The sequence below is a fragment of the Malania oleifera genome, chromosome 12 (assembly GCF_029873635.1).
Source record: "Malania oleifera isolate guangnan ecotype guangnan chromosome 12, ASM2987363v1, whole genome shotgun sequence".
In the NCBI taxonomy this organism is placed as follows: domain Eukaryota; kingdom Viridiplantae; phylum Streptophyta; class Magnoliopsida; order Santalales; family Ximeniaceae; genus Malania; species Malania oleifera.
In genome coordinates, this window is record NC_080428.1 from 31768919 (window position 1) to 31785490 (window position 16572).

Genomic DNA, 16572 nt, shown 5'->3' on the forward strand with positions numbered 1-16572 from the left:
TGAATGAAAATTTGATTGCAGAGAATGAATAAATTAAGTGATAATTTGATTATGTTGTGTCAAATTTTATTACATTCTTATATATATATATATATATATATATATATATATATATATATATATATATATTACACAATCAACTAATTTTATTTATTTTAATATATGATCCTGGAAACCATTTTTTATAATCAATTTTAATTTGTAGCCGACTCTCTTTATGTAGCTCCCTTTTTAAAATGATAGCAAAATTTTAACTTTTTTCTCAAGAAAATTAATTATTACTAACAAATTTGTTGGCAACTCTTTTCAATCAGCTCCTCATTAAAAAAATAGTAAATTTTAAGGTTCAATTTAGTTGCAGAAAATAGTTTTATTTTTTATTTTAATTTTTAAAATATTATTAAAAAGTTAATCAACTTTTCATTTTTACATGACCAACAAAACAAACAATTTTGATACTGTGTGTGTGGAAATAGTTTTATTTTTTTATTTTATTTTTTAAATAGTTGTAAAAATGCCACCTTATTTTCTAATTTTTCATATTTATATAAAAAGTTAGAAAATATTTTTTCATTATTTTCTAGATTTCTAACTTTTGCTTTAAGTATGAGATTTAGATTGTTAATTTTAATTTGTGTGGGATATGTATAAAGTTTCTTCTAAATTCCTACAAATTTAAAGTCAAACCACAAAATCCGTGAACCCAAATTTTACCTTATATAATTTTTGGAAAATTGAAAAAAGTTGTTCATTTTTTGATAATTTTGAAATATAAAATAAAAATTAAAAAATTATTTTACACATTTAAACAAAATCTTTATTCACTTTTTAATATGAATCTTGAAAATGTTAAAAATAAACTAGAATTTTTATAATTCTTTGAAAAATTAAAAATTGGAAAAGAAAAAAAAAATTAATTCACAACTAAATGGGCCTTAAGTTTTTTCTCTAGCAATTTAACCATTACATTTTAGGTGAGGGATGCAATGCATTTTGAGTCGTGTATTAGGGAACTTTTAATTATATAAGAATGATTTGCGCGTTTAAATTTTGTGGAAAATACCTTTTTAAAGGGTAAAAATATAGACTAAAAAGCTAGATAAAATTTATTTCATGGAAGGGTTGCGACACTTAAATTGTTAAGAACAATAGAATAATTGGGTTTAATGATGAAAAAAAATTTATAACAAAAGAGGTTCAAGCAAGTATGAGTTTTGAAACATGAATTTAAATTTCTTTGGATTTGAAAGAAATTTAATATAATTTTATATTATATCTTATCCAAATCTAAATATAAGACTTGAATGGATGCCAAATATACAATAAGGTTGGGATTAATGATACTATGAGAATAGGCTTATAATGATTTGGAATTCGTGCCAATCTTTAATCTCATGCCTCTTATTATCCTTCATAAAAAATCATAACTTATCAACACTATATACACTTTTTTCATAAACAATTAAGCATAGATTCTACTAAATTATTATTATTATTATTATTATTATTATTATTTTAGGATAAAATCTAACAATGTGTTCAAATATGGCACTCTATCCCCCAATTTTTGAAATCTTAAAAAAAAAAAAAAAAAAAGGTCCTTAAAATTTAACTTTATTGACAAAATAAACTTTTCATTAGTCAATTGTTGCTCAATCATTAAATATATGTGAAAAATAACTTTTATTCTTAATAAATGATATTTTAAAATAACATGAGTTTTAATTTTTAGGAGTTGTAACTATAATAATAATGTAGTCCCACTAACCGAAAACATCAAAGAATTTAACTAAACCATATGAGTTACAACTTCTTACAAAGCTTTAGGAGTTAAATCCTTGGTTAGGGGATTTGCAACTATGAACCTTATGACTATGTACTCATTAATGTTGGTTTAGAACTCTTTGAATATTATTTTAGCAAACAAGAATTTAATGTTTACATTCTTTGAGCATGAATAACTCTTATTATTTTGAGAGCAACTAAATATAGTTGTAAATCAACCGATTTGTTCGTGGGCTACTTGGTGCATAACTTGATAATGACTTGCTTATTTACTAAGTTAAACAAGCCGAACTCAAGTTGAGTCATACTCGACATGTGAGGCTCGTGAGTTGGCTCATTTAGCATCCCATTAAGCTAACTCACTAGCTGACTTGTTTACTAGCTCGTTTACTAATTTAGTTAGCTAGTGAATAGATTCAATATTAGACGTGTGAACTATCTTGATGTTAATCTCTTTAAACATTTGACTTTAACTTTAAAATATATTTCTCTCTAATTATGTTTATTAATTATCAATTAATTTAATTAGTTTAGTGGCTTGATTTGTTTATTAGTTTGAAACGAGCTTCAATTGGGTCAAGTTTGAGTTTGAGTTGAGTTCGATATATATATATATATATATATATATATATATATATATATATATATATATATGCTAAACTAGTTGAGATTGAATAAACTTTAAACTCTAGTTTACTTTCAAATAAATGAGCTGAGCTTGCTGACCACAACTCAGCTTGACTTGGCTTGTTTGCAGCCCTAACTAAATCAAAATTATCGCATATCTGCACAATGGCCTCGTAATAGAATAAATGACTTAGAGCTTATAATAAAGTTTTGCACCCATCAAATTTGAAACATAGTCTTATAATAAGTCATATATTTTCCTTCATATTCAAGGTAGCTATGAGAATTTGTTTAATACTCTTCCAATAATAACTTCTCCTTCCATTATAAAAGCATAATCAAAGGTAGACTTCCCATAATCTAAGCATCATGCATAATCATCATCTATAAATATCCACCACCTCATGGCAATATTATCTCTTACAAATAAGGATATAATCCTTAGTACCTTGCAAATATCTAATCACTTTCTTTGAAGCTTTCTAGTTACTTACCTCAAGATGGGTAAAGTATTTCCCAAATATACCAACTGCATAAGGAATATTGAAAACATCAAGACTTCATTATATGTAAAATTACCAACAAATGCATATGGGACCTCCTCATATATTTCCTATCATTATCATTAAAGGACATTAAGCCTTCAAGAGTTTTTGACCTTTCAAAATGGGCACAACACAAGGTGAATAAAACTATATATGAAACCTATTAGAACTCTCTCGACATAAATATTCTAAGACAAGCTAATAATGTCCCAAATTTTATCACAATAGATTTATATGCCTAAAACAAAAGAGGCATCACCAAAATCTTCTATTCAAACTATTGTAACAACATTTGCTTCATCATGTCTAGAGGACGACAAACATTTCTAGGAAGCAATACATTATCAACATAGAGTATTAGATTAACACTTTTTTTCTCACCCTCACCTTCATGTTCTTTAAACCATGTTGACACTGGGTTTAGATGACCCATTTTTGTTGCCAACATTTGGTGACTTAAGAAAAGTAAAATGAACTAAACCCTTGGTTTTTTTACTTACCTTTTTTATATGTATAACAAAGTTGCCACTTTATTTTGGTTTTTAAAAAGGTAAAATTAAAGAAAATATTTTTTATAAAAAAAAAAAAAAAAAGATTCAGTTCAAGAGTATTGTTGTGCATAGAGAAGGTAGACCCTTAAATCTTCATAATTCGGGATTTAAAAGACTAGCACACTAAAACACCCATTCCAAGAATGGTTTGCAGCACTTGCTCCATGTGAGAATGTGTCTCTCACCTATGCTTTAAAAAATTTTAATCGAAGGTTGAAGAAAAGGCCAAAAATAAGCTTATAGGATTAGGTAGTCGACCGCTTGTAGAGAGTGGTCAATTGCCTCCTATTGGATTTCTATTTTGTTTTTGTTTTTTTCAAAAATTTGAACTTACTACCCTTGACCCCATTTGGAAAGGCCTTCATAGAGTTCATACAGAGGCCTATACCCCATGGGAACTTGACTACTTAGATGTCGTATCAAATTACTCAAACAAAACATACAAAAAAAAAAAAGAGGAGAAAATGAAAAAATAAATAAAATACTCTGGTTTTCTTTTAGTTATGGCTGAATCTACAAAATAGATTGCCTACATATCCTCAATTAGAGGAATCAAGACACTTGTAGTTTCAAAACATTTAAAAAAAAAAAAAAAACAAAATTTTTATAAAATGTTTTGTTTTGTTTTGTTTTTTTTACTAGAAGAATTTGAAAACACTTGAAACCTTGTTGAAAAGTCATTATTAGAAAATATTTTTTTAACAAAAATTGTGTAGAATAGATATTAAAATCAAGTTAATACATTAAGAAAAATCAATTGATGACTTATATAACCATTGTCAGCTAATGAATTATGTGAGCATCGTCACCTAGTGACTCCGTGTTCTCCATCGCTTGAGCAACAAGAAATTCCATCCCTTAGACCATTTGTGTATCACCTGCAACGTTAGCTTTATGCCACTTCTAGGCAATTCTCCACTTAATCACTTTGGTGATTAGGTAACATGTGTTTTATCTTACCTAACTGACCTTTTTTTTAAGGTAACTATCTTAACTGATCGATCACCATCAAATTCCAAGAAGGTGTACAAAGATGACATTATTACTAGCTTAATTATAAGGTAATTGTTGATTTTATCCCCATCAATGTACGTATATGAGTGAATAACACCCACCTTTGTTTTGACTTGATAAATCAAGAAGCCTCGTTTGTAGAGTTGGTGTTCAAGAAGCACGGAAAAAGGTGGGAATGTGTAAAGGAGGGGGGCGGGGCTAAGAAGGTGTGGATATAGAGGAATACCAGCTTTCCTTTACATTATTTTCTTGGTGTTGAGGTGATTTCCGTTACCCGTGGGCTGTTCCTCTCCTAACAAAAGTGTTGACTTTTGAGTCCAATACTTAGTTTTGATAATGACAAACTGCATGTTACTAATGTGTGTGCCAAGTACTTGAATAAGTTAATCATTCAGAACATACACATGAAAGTGATGTGGTTTCTAGAAAGAACTTAAAGACTGCATACTCCTGGCATAATTCACGGGAATCTGAAGAGCAACAGAAAGAAGAAGAAGTTTTTCATTGTATTGCTTTTAGCTTTTAATTTGATTTGTAATAATTGCATGGCATGCATGATGTGGATGTATGCTCAAGACCATAAATTGACCTTAGGGATCACCTTCGGTTGACCGATGCTGGATTTTTCGGGTTAACTCTCAAAGATCTTAGATTGACTCTAGGTCCCTACACAATCACTTGCACAAATCCCCTTTATTTTAAAAATCATACCATGTGTATTAGGGATAAACTCTAGCAAGAATCTGGACTTAAAATAAAATTTGAAAGGGTCTCGCTCGACCGAACCCAATTGTGTATATTCAGCCTAGTCAACCGAACCACTCAGGGGTTAACAGTTTAACCAAGGTTTAGCCAACAAAATGGTTTTAAACGCATCTTCCACAGTTGACCGAACTAGCTCATGTCTGACACCCAATTGTTTAGCTGACCAAAATTCTAGTTCATTTTTTATTGAGTCGACCGAATTATATGAATAGCAGACCGAACTTAAAATATAGTCGACTAAACCTCGAACGCTTTCAAAATTGCCTTAATTCAGCCGACTATATCTTTAGTTCAAAAGTGTCTCGGTCGACTGAATTTGGCAATTGGGTTGATCGAACTTAAAACACAGTAGACCGAAACCTCTCGGGTTGGACATTTTTACCACGTGTTAAACATGGTTACTTTTTATTAAACATAATTAAATACTTTCAAAATTACCGTTATGTCCCCAACGGTCATATTTTTCCCAATATCTATATGTACCCCCTCATTTCTTATAATTAGCAATGTGATTAACTGAAAAACTCTCTCAAATATTATTACAATATATTTTCATCTTCAAAGCTTATTTTTGATACTCTCTTACTCTCATAAATTTCAAAATCATTTTCAAGAGAGTCTTGATTTGTTCTTTCACTCCCTTGCTTGCAAATCGATTGTCTTTAACGGATTGTTGAAAGAGTTTTATTTTTGGGCATTCATTCTTTGTAAAGTATTTTTACTCTCTCCTAAGTTTTTTAGTTTGAAAATCATTTTAAGAGTTGCCTTCAAGTTTTTCCCATTTAATTTTTCTTGACAAATATTTTTGGGAAAACTTTTATTGGTTAAATCTTCGAAAGACTTGAACACACATATACCATAATATATTATGTGCTGGGAAAGTCGTCTTGCATTTGTGCTCACATTGATGTACATTATTTTTCAAGATCATTAGAAAACAAAAAACCTAACTTCCTTTGAACAAGTTTTTGAAAATCTTTTGGGAAGAGATCTTTTGGAGTTGAATCTTTGAAATATTCATTGCATACATTTTACTCAAAGATTTCGAAAAGTTATTTTGAGAAAAACCACCATTCTCAGATTGGGCTTATTTTCATATCATATGTGAGTGTATTTTGGACTGTAATTGTTGTACACATCTGCTTGTATTAGAAGCATTTCTTTGTACGCAATATTTGATTATATGTTGTATTCCCAACGTATAGTCGGAAGAGGGAGATTAGCCTTGTGAATATTCCTAGACTGGTTCAGACCCGATTAATTGTATCAGGTGCCACTCCACTCGTTAAGCGAGCCATAGTGGATTCCTTTACTTGTGAGCTTGAGGCGAGGATGCAGATAGTATTAGCCGAACCCTGATAACATATCTTGTGTCTGCTCTTAAATTCCTACACTTTATATTCTTGCACATGTATGTTATATTTGATATATTGTGAATGCTGCGTATGATTTAATTTCCACACATTATACTTATCTACGCATTTGAGATTACATAGAAAGACCCTAAGTTGTGTATTACTGATATTTGGTTTAACCTAGGAAGAAGTTTTTAAAATTCCAATTCACCAACCTCTTGGGAATACACCAATTCCAACAAAAAGTATATTTGGGATCTTCTTTCTCACACCAAGATGGATGGTGCTAAGGCCATAGTGACTCCATTTTCGACAAAAGATCTTCTTCAACTCAAAGATGGCTCTTCTCCTACTGATCCGACTGAGTACCGCTGAGTTATAGGAGCTCTCTGATATCTCTCTCTAACTCGATCTGACATTGCCTTCATGGTCAATAAGCTAGCTGTTAGAATTGGTGTATTCCCAAGAGGGGGGGGTGAATTGGAATTTTCAAATTTATCACCTAGGTTAAATAAAATATTCGTATAAAACAACCTAGGGTTGGTCTATATAATTCCAAATGCGCAGATATAAAAGATATGTGGAAATTTAAGTTAAGCGCATCATTCACATAATAATATATGCGTGCGGTAAATGTAAAGTGCAGAAATGTAAATAAACACACGATATGTTATCGAGGTTCGGCCAACAGTGCCTACGTCCCCGCCTCAAGCTCGCAAGCTAGAGGATTCCACTAATAGCTCACTTAAGGGTGGAGCGGCACCGTTTACAATCAGGTCAAATTAACACAGGGCTGACCTCAACCTTAACCAGGTCAATTATCTAGGCTGACCTCAACCTACACGCCTTAACAGGACGACGCACCTAGCTTTCCTAACCGGGTCTAAGCCAATCCGGGACTATTCCATGGCTAGTCTCCCTCTTCAGGCCTGTGCCTGGAAATACAACCAAAGTGTATTACAATCAAATGGTACAGTGATTGTGCTTTCGTGTAAAGCAGATATGTACCTGGATGCGCGCAATAACAAACACCACAGTATGATTCTATATGTAAGCTCAGTGTGGTTTATGATGTCTACTCTCAATTAAATTTACTATCGTGTAATGCATACGTGAGAGTGTCAATCAAGCAGTTTTTGTATCACAAGATATTCAGGCAAGATGTTCATATAAAGATACTCGCCAAACAAAATATATATGTATTACAATGAGCGGATTTTCTCAATCGTATTATGCTCTAGTAATGTATATGTTTGGTTTGCAAAAGATATCTAATCTTTGTATCCAGCAAACAATATGTAGGTCAATGAATATTGCAACAAAGATCAATATCACATAAACAAATATCTTTTCAAAGTTATATCAAGATAAATCCCACAAGATATTTGGAAATGTTTTGAAGAGATTTTGCAATCCAAAAACAAATACAAACTACACAAGATATTGCAATGAGTGTGCAATACTTGGAAGTTTAATATAAGTCTTCTTAGGAGAGACTTATTAACAAAGTCCCCTAAGAATACTTGGGTTGGCTCTCAATTAAAATCGTTACAAACAACTACCACACTTGGGAGAGCAACCCTAGAAAACAACAACACTTAAATCACACTTACAAAGTATATTTATGTGGAAGATCTAGTAAGAATAAGTATTGGAGACTCAATAAATGAGTATTATAAACTTTGGGATTTTTAGAGAATTTTTCTTAATTAGATATCCTAATCTCTTACTAATTTTCTCAAATGAACTTGTATATATAGGCAAGGGAGAAAATATGACCGTTGGGAACCTATTGGGTATTATTAGAAAAGTTTAATGATGTTTAAGGCATTTTAACCCTGTTTAAAAAAATATTAACCACGGTAAAAATAGGACCAACCCGAGAGGTCCGATCAACCAGAAATGGTTCGGTCGACCAGGACTCAAATGGCTCGGTCGACCAGGGGCATTTTGAACTGAGTGGTCGGTCGACCGGGTAAGGGCAATTTTCCAAAACTCCGAGGTTCGGTCGACCAGGCCTTTTTGAACTGCATGGCTCGGTCGACCAGACCGTTGGGAATCCTCCCAAGACCCCTCGGTCGACCAGGTTGTTGGAGTACAAATCTGGTCGGTCGATCGGGAGGTCAAACTGTTGACTCCCAGGTGGTTCGGTCGACCGAGGTCAAATGACCTATAAGGGCTCGGTCGACCGGGCCTAGGTCAAACAGTTGACTCGGACCGGTTTCGGTCGACCGGGACAAATTGAACTGAATTGGCCGGTCGACCGAAAGTGCACCAAGTGTGCATTTCGGTCCCGTATCGACCCAAACAATCCCTATTCAAGTGCTTAACAAATATATGTGAATATGTGTGTGTCCTAAGGTCACTTGGGGTCCAATTTGAGAGCACCGAAAAAATTCGGTATCGGTCGGTCGACCGAAAGGCACCCTGAGGTCTTTCTACGGTCCTTTCTCATTCATGGTTCGGTTTGAGCTTACGTAGTAAATCATACATGTGATGTGCGTGAGCTTATTACAAACCGAATGCCCTAATTACTATTATAGACCAATATAAGTGTATTACAAAGAATATGATTTGGTCTTCAAGCTTTTCTTGCTTTGTGCACATCTTGATCTTATCATTCTTGATTCCTGCACAAAACCTCAAACGTTCATTAGATACAATGAGTATTTGTCATAATCAAAACCGGGCGTGACTAATAAGGTCAACACTAGCTCAGTTCATGCATAAACCATCTTAACTTCATTAGATCACTGCCAAACGCATTCTGCGAGACTTGAGGGGCACTCTTCATCATGGCATCCTCCTCAAGCGTAGTGGGAATCTCACTCTTCAAGGGTTCTCTAATTCTGATTGGGCCAGTGATAGGGATACCAGATCCTCCACCTCTACCTATCTTATTTTTCTAGGTAATTGTCTCATTTCATGGAGCACGCGCAAGCAACATGCTGTGGCTCGTTCCTCCACTAAGGTGAAATATCAGGTTCTTGCTCCGGCCATCTCCGAGCTTGTTTAGATTTGCTCATTGTTTCAAGAACTTGATAATCCAATTACTAAGCCCCCACATTTGTTTTGTGATAATAGTGGTGCCACCCAGTTGGGTCTTAATCTTGTTATGCATTCACGAATGAAGTATATGAAGGGACTTGCGAAATAGCCCTAAGATCCTGTTGTAGTACATACGAATAACCAAAAAAAAAAAATGATCATGAAAACCCTAATTACGTAATTAGGATTATACCTGTGAGATCTGTCTGGTTTGATCCCAAATCTGTAAGTACAAAAACAAGCTCTTGAATATGACTAGGAATCTTCTACTGTATACCTTGAACATGCCTTACTCCTGAGAGAGTGGGCTCGTAAGCGGCTGCTAGGGTTTTCTTATCCCAAGAAAACGTCAACCTCTGTGAGAGTTCACTCGTCTAACCCTAGCTGCTGAATGGAGCGAGTGTATATAGGCTACAAAAGGGACCTCTAGGCATATATGACTAGGTGCTTCCCACCTGCAGGGTTTGATATAATCAAAACTTATAAGCTTCCTTAAGGGGGTATCATCAATCCCGATACCGGGTCATGGATTTCATCAATAATTAATGTTCACCATACACATAATGTTATCACCTAACTCATTGAGTTTTTTGACCTATAAAGAATCTCACTCTTCTATGAATCAAAGTAATAAACATTATATGCATGTGTCTAATAATCATATTAGGATTAAGAGCACAAGTACTCACAACAACCATGAGGTATTAATTGTTTTACATAGTCAGTATAAAGATAATTACCCCAAAACAATCATGTTCAATACACACAAAGTGTACTAGCACAAGGAGTTGGAACTGTATCATTCCCAATAGTGAAGACAGACCTATTAAAACCTTGTGTTATAATCCTACCAATGGTGTGTCTAATTTCATTTAAGACTGTGAACAATAAACTTATATTTTATAAGAACCGATGATCTAATCTTTTGTGTATAAGTCGTATTCTACACACTAGATCACCTACTATATAAAATACTGACACACATGCATAATCATTAAATAATGTCAGGCAAACATTGCTCACAAAGATTCTCATTAAAATAGAATAACTGAAGTTATTATAAATACTAAAACTGATTACATAAAGCATGTCTTTCAGTATAAATCTCTATCAGTATATTGTTATTGATCTTTATTTTGTTTGTGATCTAGTCACCAGAGGTTTACTGCAAGTCTCTCATGTTAGCATCCACGATCAACTTGTAGACCTCTTGACTAAGGTTCTATCTCGTCACAAATTTCACTCTTTTTGCTCCAAGATTGGTTTAATTGATGGTGACACCTATCTCGAGGGGGCGTATAAATGAAATTGTGTCGATTTCTAGCAAACCGTCGATGGTTTCAATAAACTCTTTGACGGTTGCTTCGACGATTTATGACATAATGTTTATTGTGAGAAAACCGTCAACGGTTACGCCTATTATTGAATTGCCGAGAATCCTGACAGTTGAAGATTTGTTAATATCCAATAGTCTGCGGCGATATAGGATTCTTCAGTTGTACTACTTAAATATTTGTTTGTATTTGATAGTTTAGGATCTCTTTGATTTAGTATTTAAATTCTTTTGAATTTGTAACAACTATACTTTATACAAGTCCTATATATAGGGCATCTCCACATCAATAAAAGTATCTTGCATTTTCTATAAAAAGATGCATTTATTTCATAAATAATAAATTAAGAAGACAATAATTTATTATGGGAAGGAATAATAATGAAGATTTATTTATTTGGTCTATTTAGGAGCTGCCACCATTCAATTGAATTGGTCTATGAATGATGTACAAAAATTATATAGGAGAATTCCCCCCCCCCCCCACGTGTTTGTGTATTTGTATTTTAAATATTAAATATGTGATAAATTAGTTTTACATCCATTAATATTACACATATTAAAAGAGACTCATTTTCAATGTTTATAATTTAAGAAAGAGTCATACGAACACTTGGAGGGAAAGAGTATAATTTCGTGATGACAAAAATTAAACAAGAGAACTCTCCCTCCACGTGTTCGTATGCGTGTATTTTAAATGTTAAATATGTGACAAATTAATTTTACATCCATTAATATCAGACATGTAAAGAGAGTGACTAATTTCTAATGTTTATAATTTAGGAAACATGCATATGAACACGTGGAGGGAAATGTTCTCTGTATAATTTTTTGATGAAAAAAATTATACAGGAAAACTCCCTCTCCATGTGTTCGTGTATCTGTATTTTAAATATTAAATTTGTGGCAAATTAGTCTAACATCCACTAATATTACACATATAAAGAGAGGGACTCATTTTCAATGTTTATAATTTAGGAAGTAATACATATAGACTTGTGGAGGAAAATATTCCCTCTATAATTTTTCATAATAGAATATACTCAATCTACTTAATAATTTATAATTTCAAATAATAATTTTACTCCGCATTTGTCAACATCCTCATTTTTTAAGGGAATAAAAGTACAAAAAATGCCGCTGGACCTTTACAATATTCCTCCTCGCTTATGCGCTAAGGCTCTTGATCATCAACGGGTTTAAGAAACCCAAGGCCATTTCTGTAATTTCAACATGCAGGCACCCCTCAACGCCTGGCCTCAGGCAACCGCTTGAATAAATACCCCCAATCCCCAAACCATCGTTTCCAGATATCAAAGCGAAAAAGAAAAAAACAGGAGAAAGCAGGCCGCCCGGAAAATTCAAAAAACCCCTCAAAATGTCGTCCCAATTAGTCGCGAGTCACCGGGAAAACGCCGAGATTTACCGCGGCGAGGCCCTCTGCAAGCAGAAATCGCAGGAGCTGTTAGACGAGATCTCGCTGCCGAAGGGCCTCCTTCCTCTAAACGACGTCGAGGAGGTGGGCTACAACCGCGAGACGGGCTTCGTGTGGCTGAAGCAGAAGAAGAAGACGGAGCACTTGTTCAGGAGCATCAACCGGAAAGTGTCGTACGACGCGGAGGTGACGGCGGTGGTTGAGAAGCGCCGGATGAAGAAGATGACGGGGGTGAAGAGCAAGGAGCTCTTCATTTGGGTCTCCATTTCCGAAATCTGCATTGACGATCAGGATCCCGAGAAGATCAAGTTCGCGACGTCTTCCGGCCTCTCGCGCTGCTTCCCGGTCAAGGCGTTTGAGCTTCAGGAAGACAATGGCGCTAACAAGAACTAGGGTTTTTATGTGTCAGGTGGTAAAGTACAACCCTAGCTAATGGATTTTGTTGGTTTCCCTTGCTGCTTTTTATGGTTTTTGATGTGTTTTCTGGATTTCATTTCTTGTGGATGATGTGTTTGGATTCTGACGGGTTGAGTGATTATGGATTTATGCTCTTTTTTCTTTTTTGAGATGACGTGACTGTGGGGGAAGATAAAAATATAATGTTGGTATTTTAAGATCATAGTCAACTCAATGCATAATAAAATACCCAAAATTATGAATTATTTTTTATAAGATCAGAGTCAAAAGTTTTTACAAACTGGCGTGTTGTCAAATCCTTGCTTGCAATTTGGAGAGTGGTTGTTCTAAAAAAATGTTAAGTTTGGAAGAGAAAAATGAAAATCTTTATTGATGCTCTACTATTACAAGAGACACAAGGGTATCTATATATATATAGATAAGATAATTGAAAAATGAAAACTGTATAGTTTATTATTTGGAAAGTATATATTGCTGTAATACTCCCCTTCAAGTTGGAATATGGAAATTCGTAATGTCCAACTTGCGTGATAAATTTTGAAAATGGTCACGACCCAAAGTTTTGGTGAAAACATCGGCAAATTGATTGTGGGTAGGGATATACTTAGTGAAAAAGAGGCTAACTCGTAATTTTTCATGAACAATGTGACAATCAATTTCTATATGTTTTGTACGTTTATGGAAAACTAGATTCTAAATAGTATAAAGAGCCGCTTAGTTGTCATAATATAAGAGCATAGGCTGGGAATGCGAGATGCCAAGATCAGTTAAAAGAGTTTTGAGCAATGTAAGTTCACACGTAGTGGAAGCAAGTGTACGGTACTCAGCCTCGGTGGGGGAGCGAGACATGGTAGTTTGTTTCTTAGTGTGCTAGGAAATCGAACTAATGTCCAATTGAATGAAAAAATTAGTCGTGGAACGGCGAGTGAGGGAACAACTAGCCCAATTCGAATCAAAATAGGCGGTGACTTGAAGAGTGTTGGCAGTAGGAAAAAATAAGCTTTGTCCTGGAGAAGTCTTAATGTAACGAATAATACGTACAACAGCATCATAATGTGGTCGTTTAGGCTGGTGCTTAAATTGATTGAAAATGTTGACTGGAAACACAATGTCGGGACGAGTGATGGTGAAATATATCAAACGGCCAACGAGTCGCCGAAACGAGCTTGGATCGGAGAGAAGATCACCATCATTATGATTGAGTTTGAGATTTTGTTTCATGGGAAAGTGGGCAGGATGAGCACCAAGATGACCGCTATCAGTGAGGATGTCAAGGGCATATTTGAGTTGAGTAAGAAATATGCCAGTGGGTGAGCGAGCAATTTTGAGGCCAAGGAAATATTTCAATTTGCCAAGATCCTTTAGTTTGAATTTCTGAGCAAACATGACTTTGAAAGTACTAATATCGAAGAGATCATTATCTGCCATGAGAATGTCATCAACATAAACAAGTATGAGAGTAAAAGACTGACCCTGAGAATAGGTGAAAAGAGAATGATCGGCCTGAGATTGGGTGAAACCTGCAGCAAGTAAAACAAAAGATAATTTAGAGAACCAATTGCGAAAGACTTGCTTAATGCCATAAAGAGATTTCTAAAGACAACAAACACAAGTTTCCCCCTATTTGCAATAACCAGGTGGAGGGAGCATATAGACCTTCTCATTGAGGTTACCATGGAGAAAAGCATTGTTATCGTCCAATTGAAGGAGATGCCAATTCTGAATTGCAGCCACTGCAAGAACACATCTAACACTAATGAGTCTTGCAACAAGAGCAAAAGTGTCATGATAATCCAAACCTTCTATCTGAGTTTAGCCTTTGGCCATCAAGCGAGCTTTGTGTCGCTCTATGGATCAATCAGCTCGAAGTTTTGTTTTGAACACCCATTTACAGCCAATTGATTTTTTGCCAGGTGAAAGATGTTGAAAAACCCATGTATGATTAGTTTCTAAGATTTGGATTTTAGAAGTCATGGCATCACGCCAATGTGGGTGCAACACAACCTGAGAGTATGAGGTGGGTTCGAGATGTTGGGACATGACAGAGAGAAAAGCCAAATGTTGATTAAAAAAATGATGATAAGATAAAAAGGAGGAGAGACAATGAACCGTACTTGAGGAACATCTTGAAACCTGTGAAGTCGTGGAGGACTTTGGTAAAATATGACAGATATAATCAGCCAAGTAAGAGGGATGTGTGACAGCTCGTTTGGGCTGAGGAGAGGTGGGTAGAGGGGGTGGTGGAGGGGGCGGGGGTGAGGATGTCGGGGAGGATACCAAGGGAGAAGGGGAGGGAGGTAGGGGGCTAGGGGTAGGTGTGTAGGAAGGTTGTATATCAAGAATAGGAAGGGGAAGGACGGGGGAAGATGTAGGAGTTTGAGGTATGAGATGATAAGGAAAGATATTTTCTTGAAAAGTGACATCACAAGAGATGAGAATTTTTTTGTTTTCAAGATCGTATACATGATAAGCCTTATGATGAGTGGGATAACCCAAAAAAACCCATTGAAGAGCGCAAGGAGAGAATTTATCGCGATGTTGGCGAGTGGTTTGGGCATAGCACAAGCACCAAAGCACTCGCAAGTATGTATACAATGGTGGTTTCTGAAAAAGAAGTTCATAAGGGGACTTATGATTGAGGCTGGGTGAAGGAGTGCGATTAATTAAATAGGTGGCTATGAGAATGCATTCGCCCAAAAAAGAAATGGCTTGAAAACGTAAACACCGAGCCACATTAAGAAGATGGCGATGTTTACGCTCAACAACACCATTTTGCTGAGGTGTATCCACACATGTATGCTCGTGAAAAATGTCTTGATTATGGAAAAAAGTTTGAAGCGGGGTGGATAGAATTTCTCGATCATTATCAGTGCGTACATGCTTAACAGTGTAATTGAAATAATTTTTGACCATGGCACAAAATTTTTTAAAGCAAGTGAGAGTATCAAATTTCATGCGCATAAGATAGACCCATGTAGCACATGAGTAGTCATCCACAATTGTTAAAAAATAATGTGCACTAGACAGTGAAGCTATAGGATAACCACCCTATATATCACAATAAATCTGATTAAAACAAAATGTGCTCTTATGTGTATTCAAGGAAAAAGGTAAACGAGTGTGCTTTGCTCTAACACAAACATCACAAGGAAAATGAGGAGAAGAAATAGTTAAAGTTTTCAGAATAAATGAAATGGAATCGTCACCAAGACATTGATGCCAAAGAGTAGTGTCAGAAACAAGTTAAGAGTAGAAAATTGAGGCGGAGGGGGGTTTATAGTGGTAAAGTCCATCTTGTACTTCACACATACCAATTAGCCTCATTGTTGATAGGTCTTGAAAGACATAAAAAGTGAGAAAAAAATATAGCAACACAATTGAGATTGGTAGTAAGTTTGCTGATGGATAATAAGTTAAATTTAAATGAAGGCACATAAAGAACATTAGAAAGAGAGAAATTAGGAGAAAATCGCATAGTGCCTATATGAATTACAGGAACTCTGTCATCATTTGGAAGCTTAATGGGGCATGGTTGATTGAAAAGCTGAATATTATCAAGAGAAGATAAATTCGAAGTCATGTGATCAGAGGCACCTGAATCAACAATCCAGTCAATGTTAGAAAAAGAAGCAGAATGACAAGAGGCGAGGTTACCGGCAAAATTGGCAGAGTTGGTGTTCAAGGGCGATAAAAGATC

The 16572-nt window shown here is 34.9% G+C and overlaps 1 protein-coding gene across 1 annotated transcript; it reads left to right on the forward strand.

Moving 5' to 3' along the window:
* The first annotated feature begins 12179 nt into the window (after window positions 1-12179).
* LOC131144465 (uncharacterized) lies at window positions 12180-13021 on the forward strand. The gene has a single exon (XM_058093135.1). The coding sequence runs from the start codon at window positions 12402-12404 to the stop codon at window positions 12849-12851; it is 450 nt and encodes a 149-aa protein (XP_057949118.1). The 5' UTR covers window positions 12180-12401; the 3' UTR covers window positions 12852-13021.
* The last annotated feature ends 3551 nt before the right edge of the window (window positions 13022-16572 follow it).

Bases quoted from the DNA above. Each gene is read 5' to 3' on its own strand.
- LOC131144465 (XM_058093135.1), top strand. From the start codon at position 12,402: ATGTCGTCCCAATTAGTCGCGAGTCACCGGGAAAACGCCGAGATTTAC.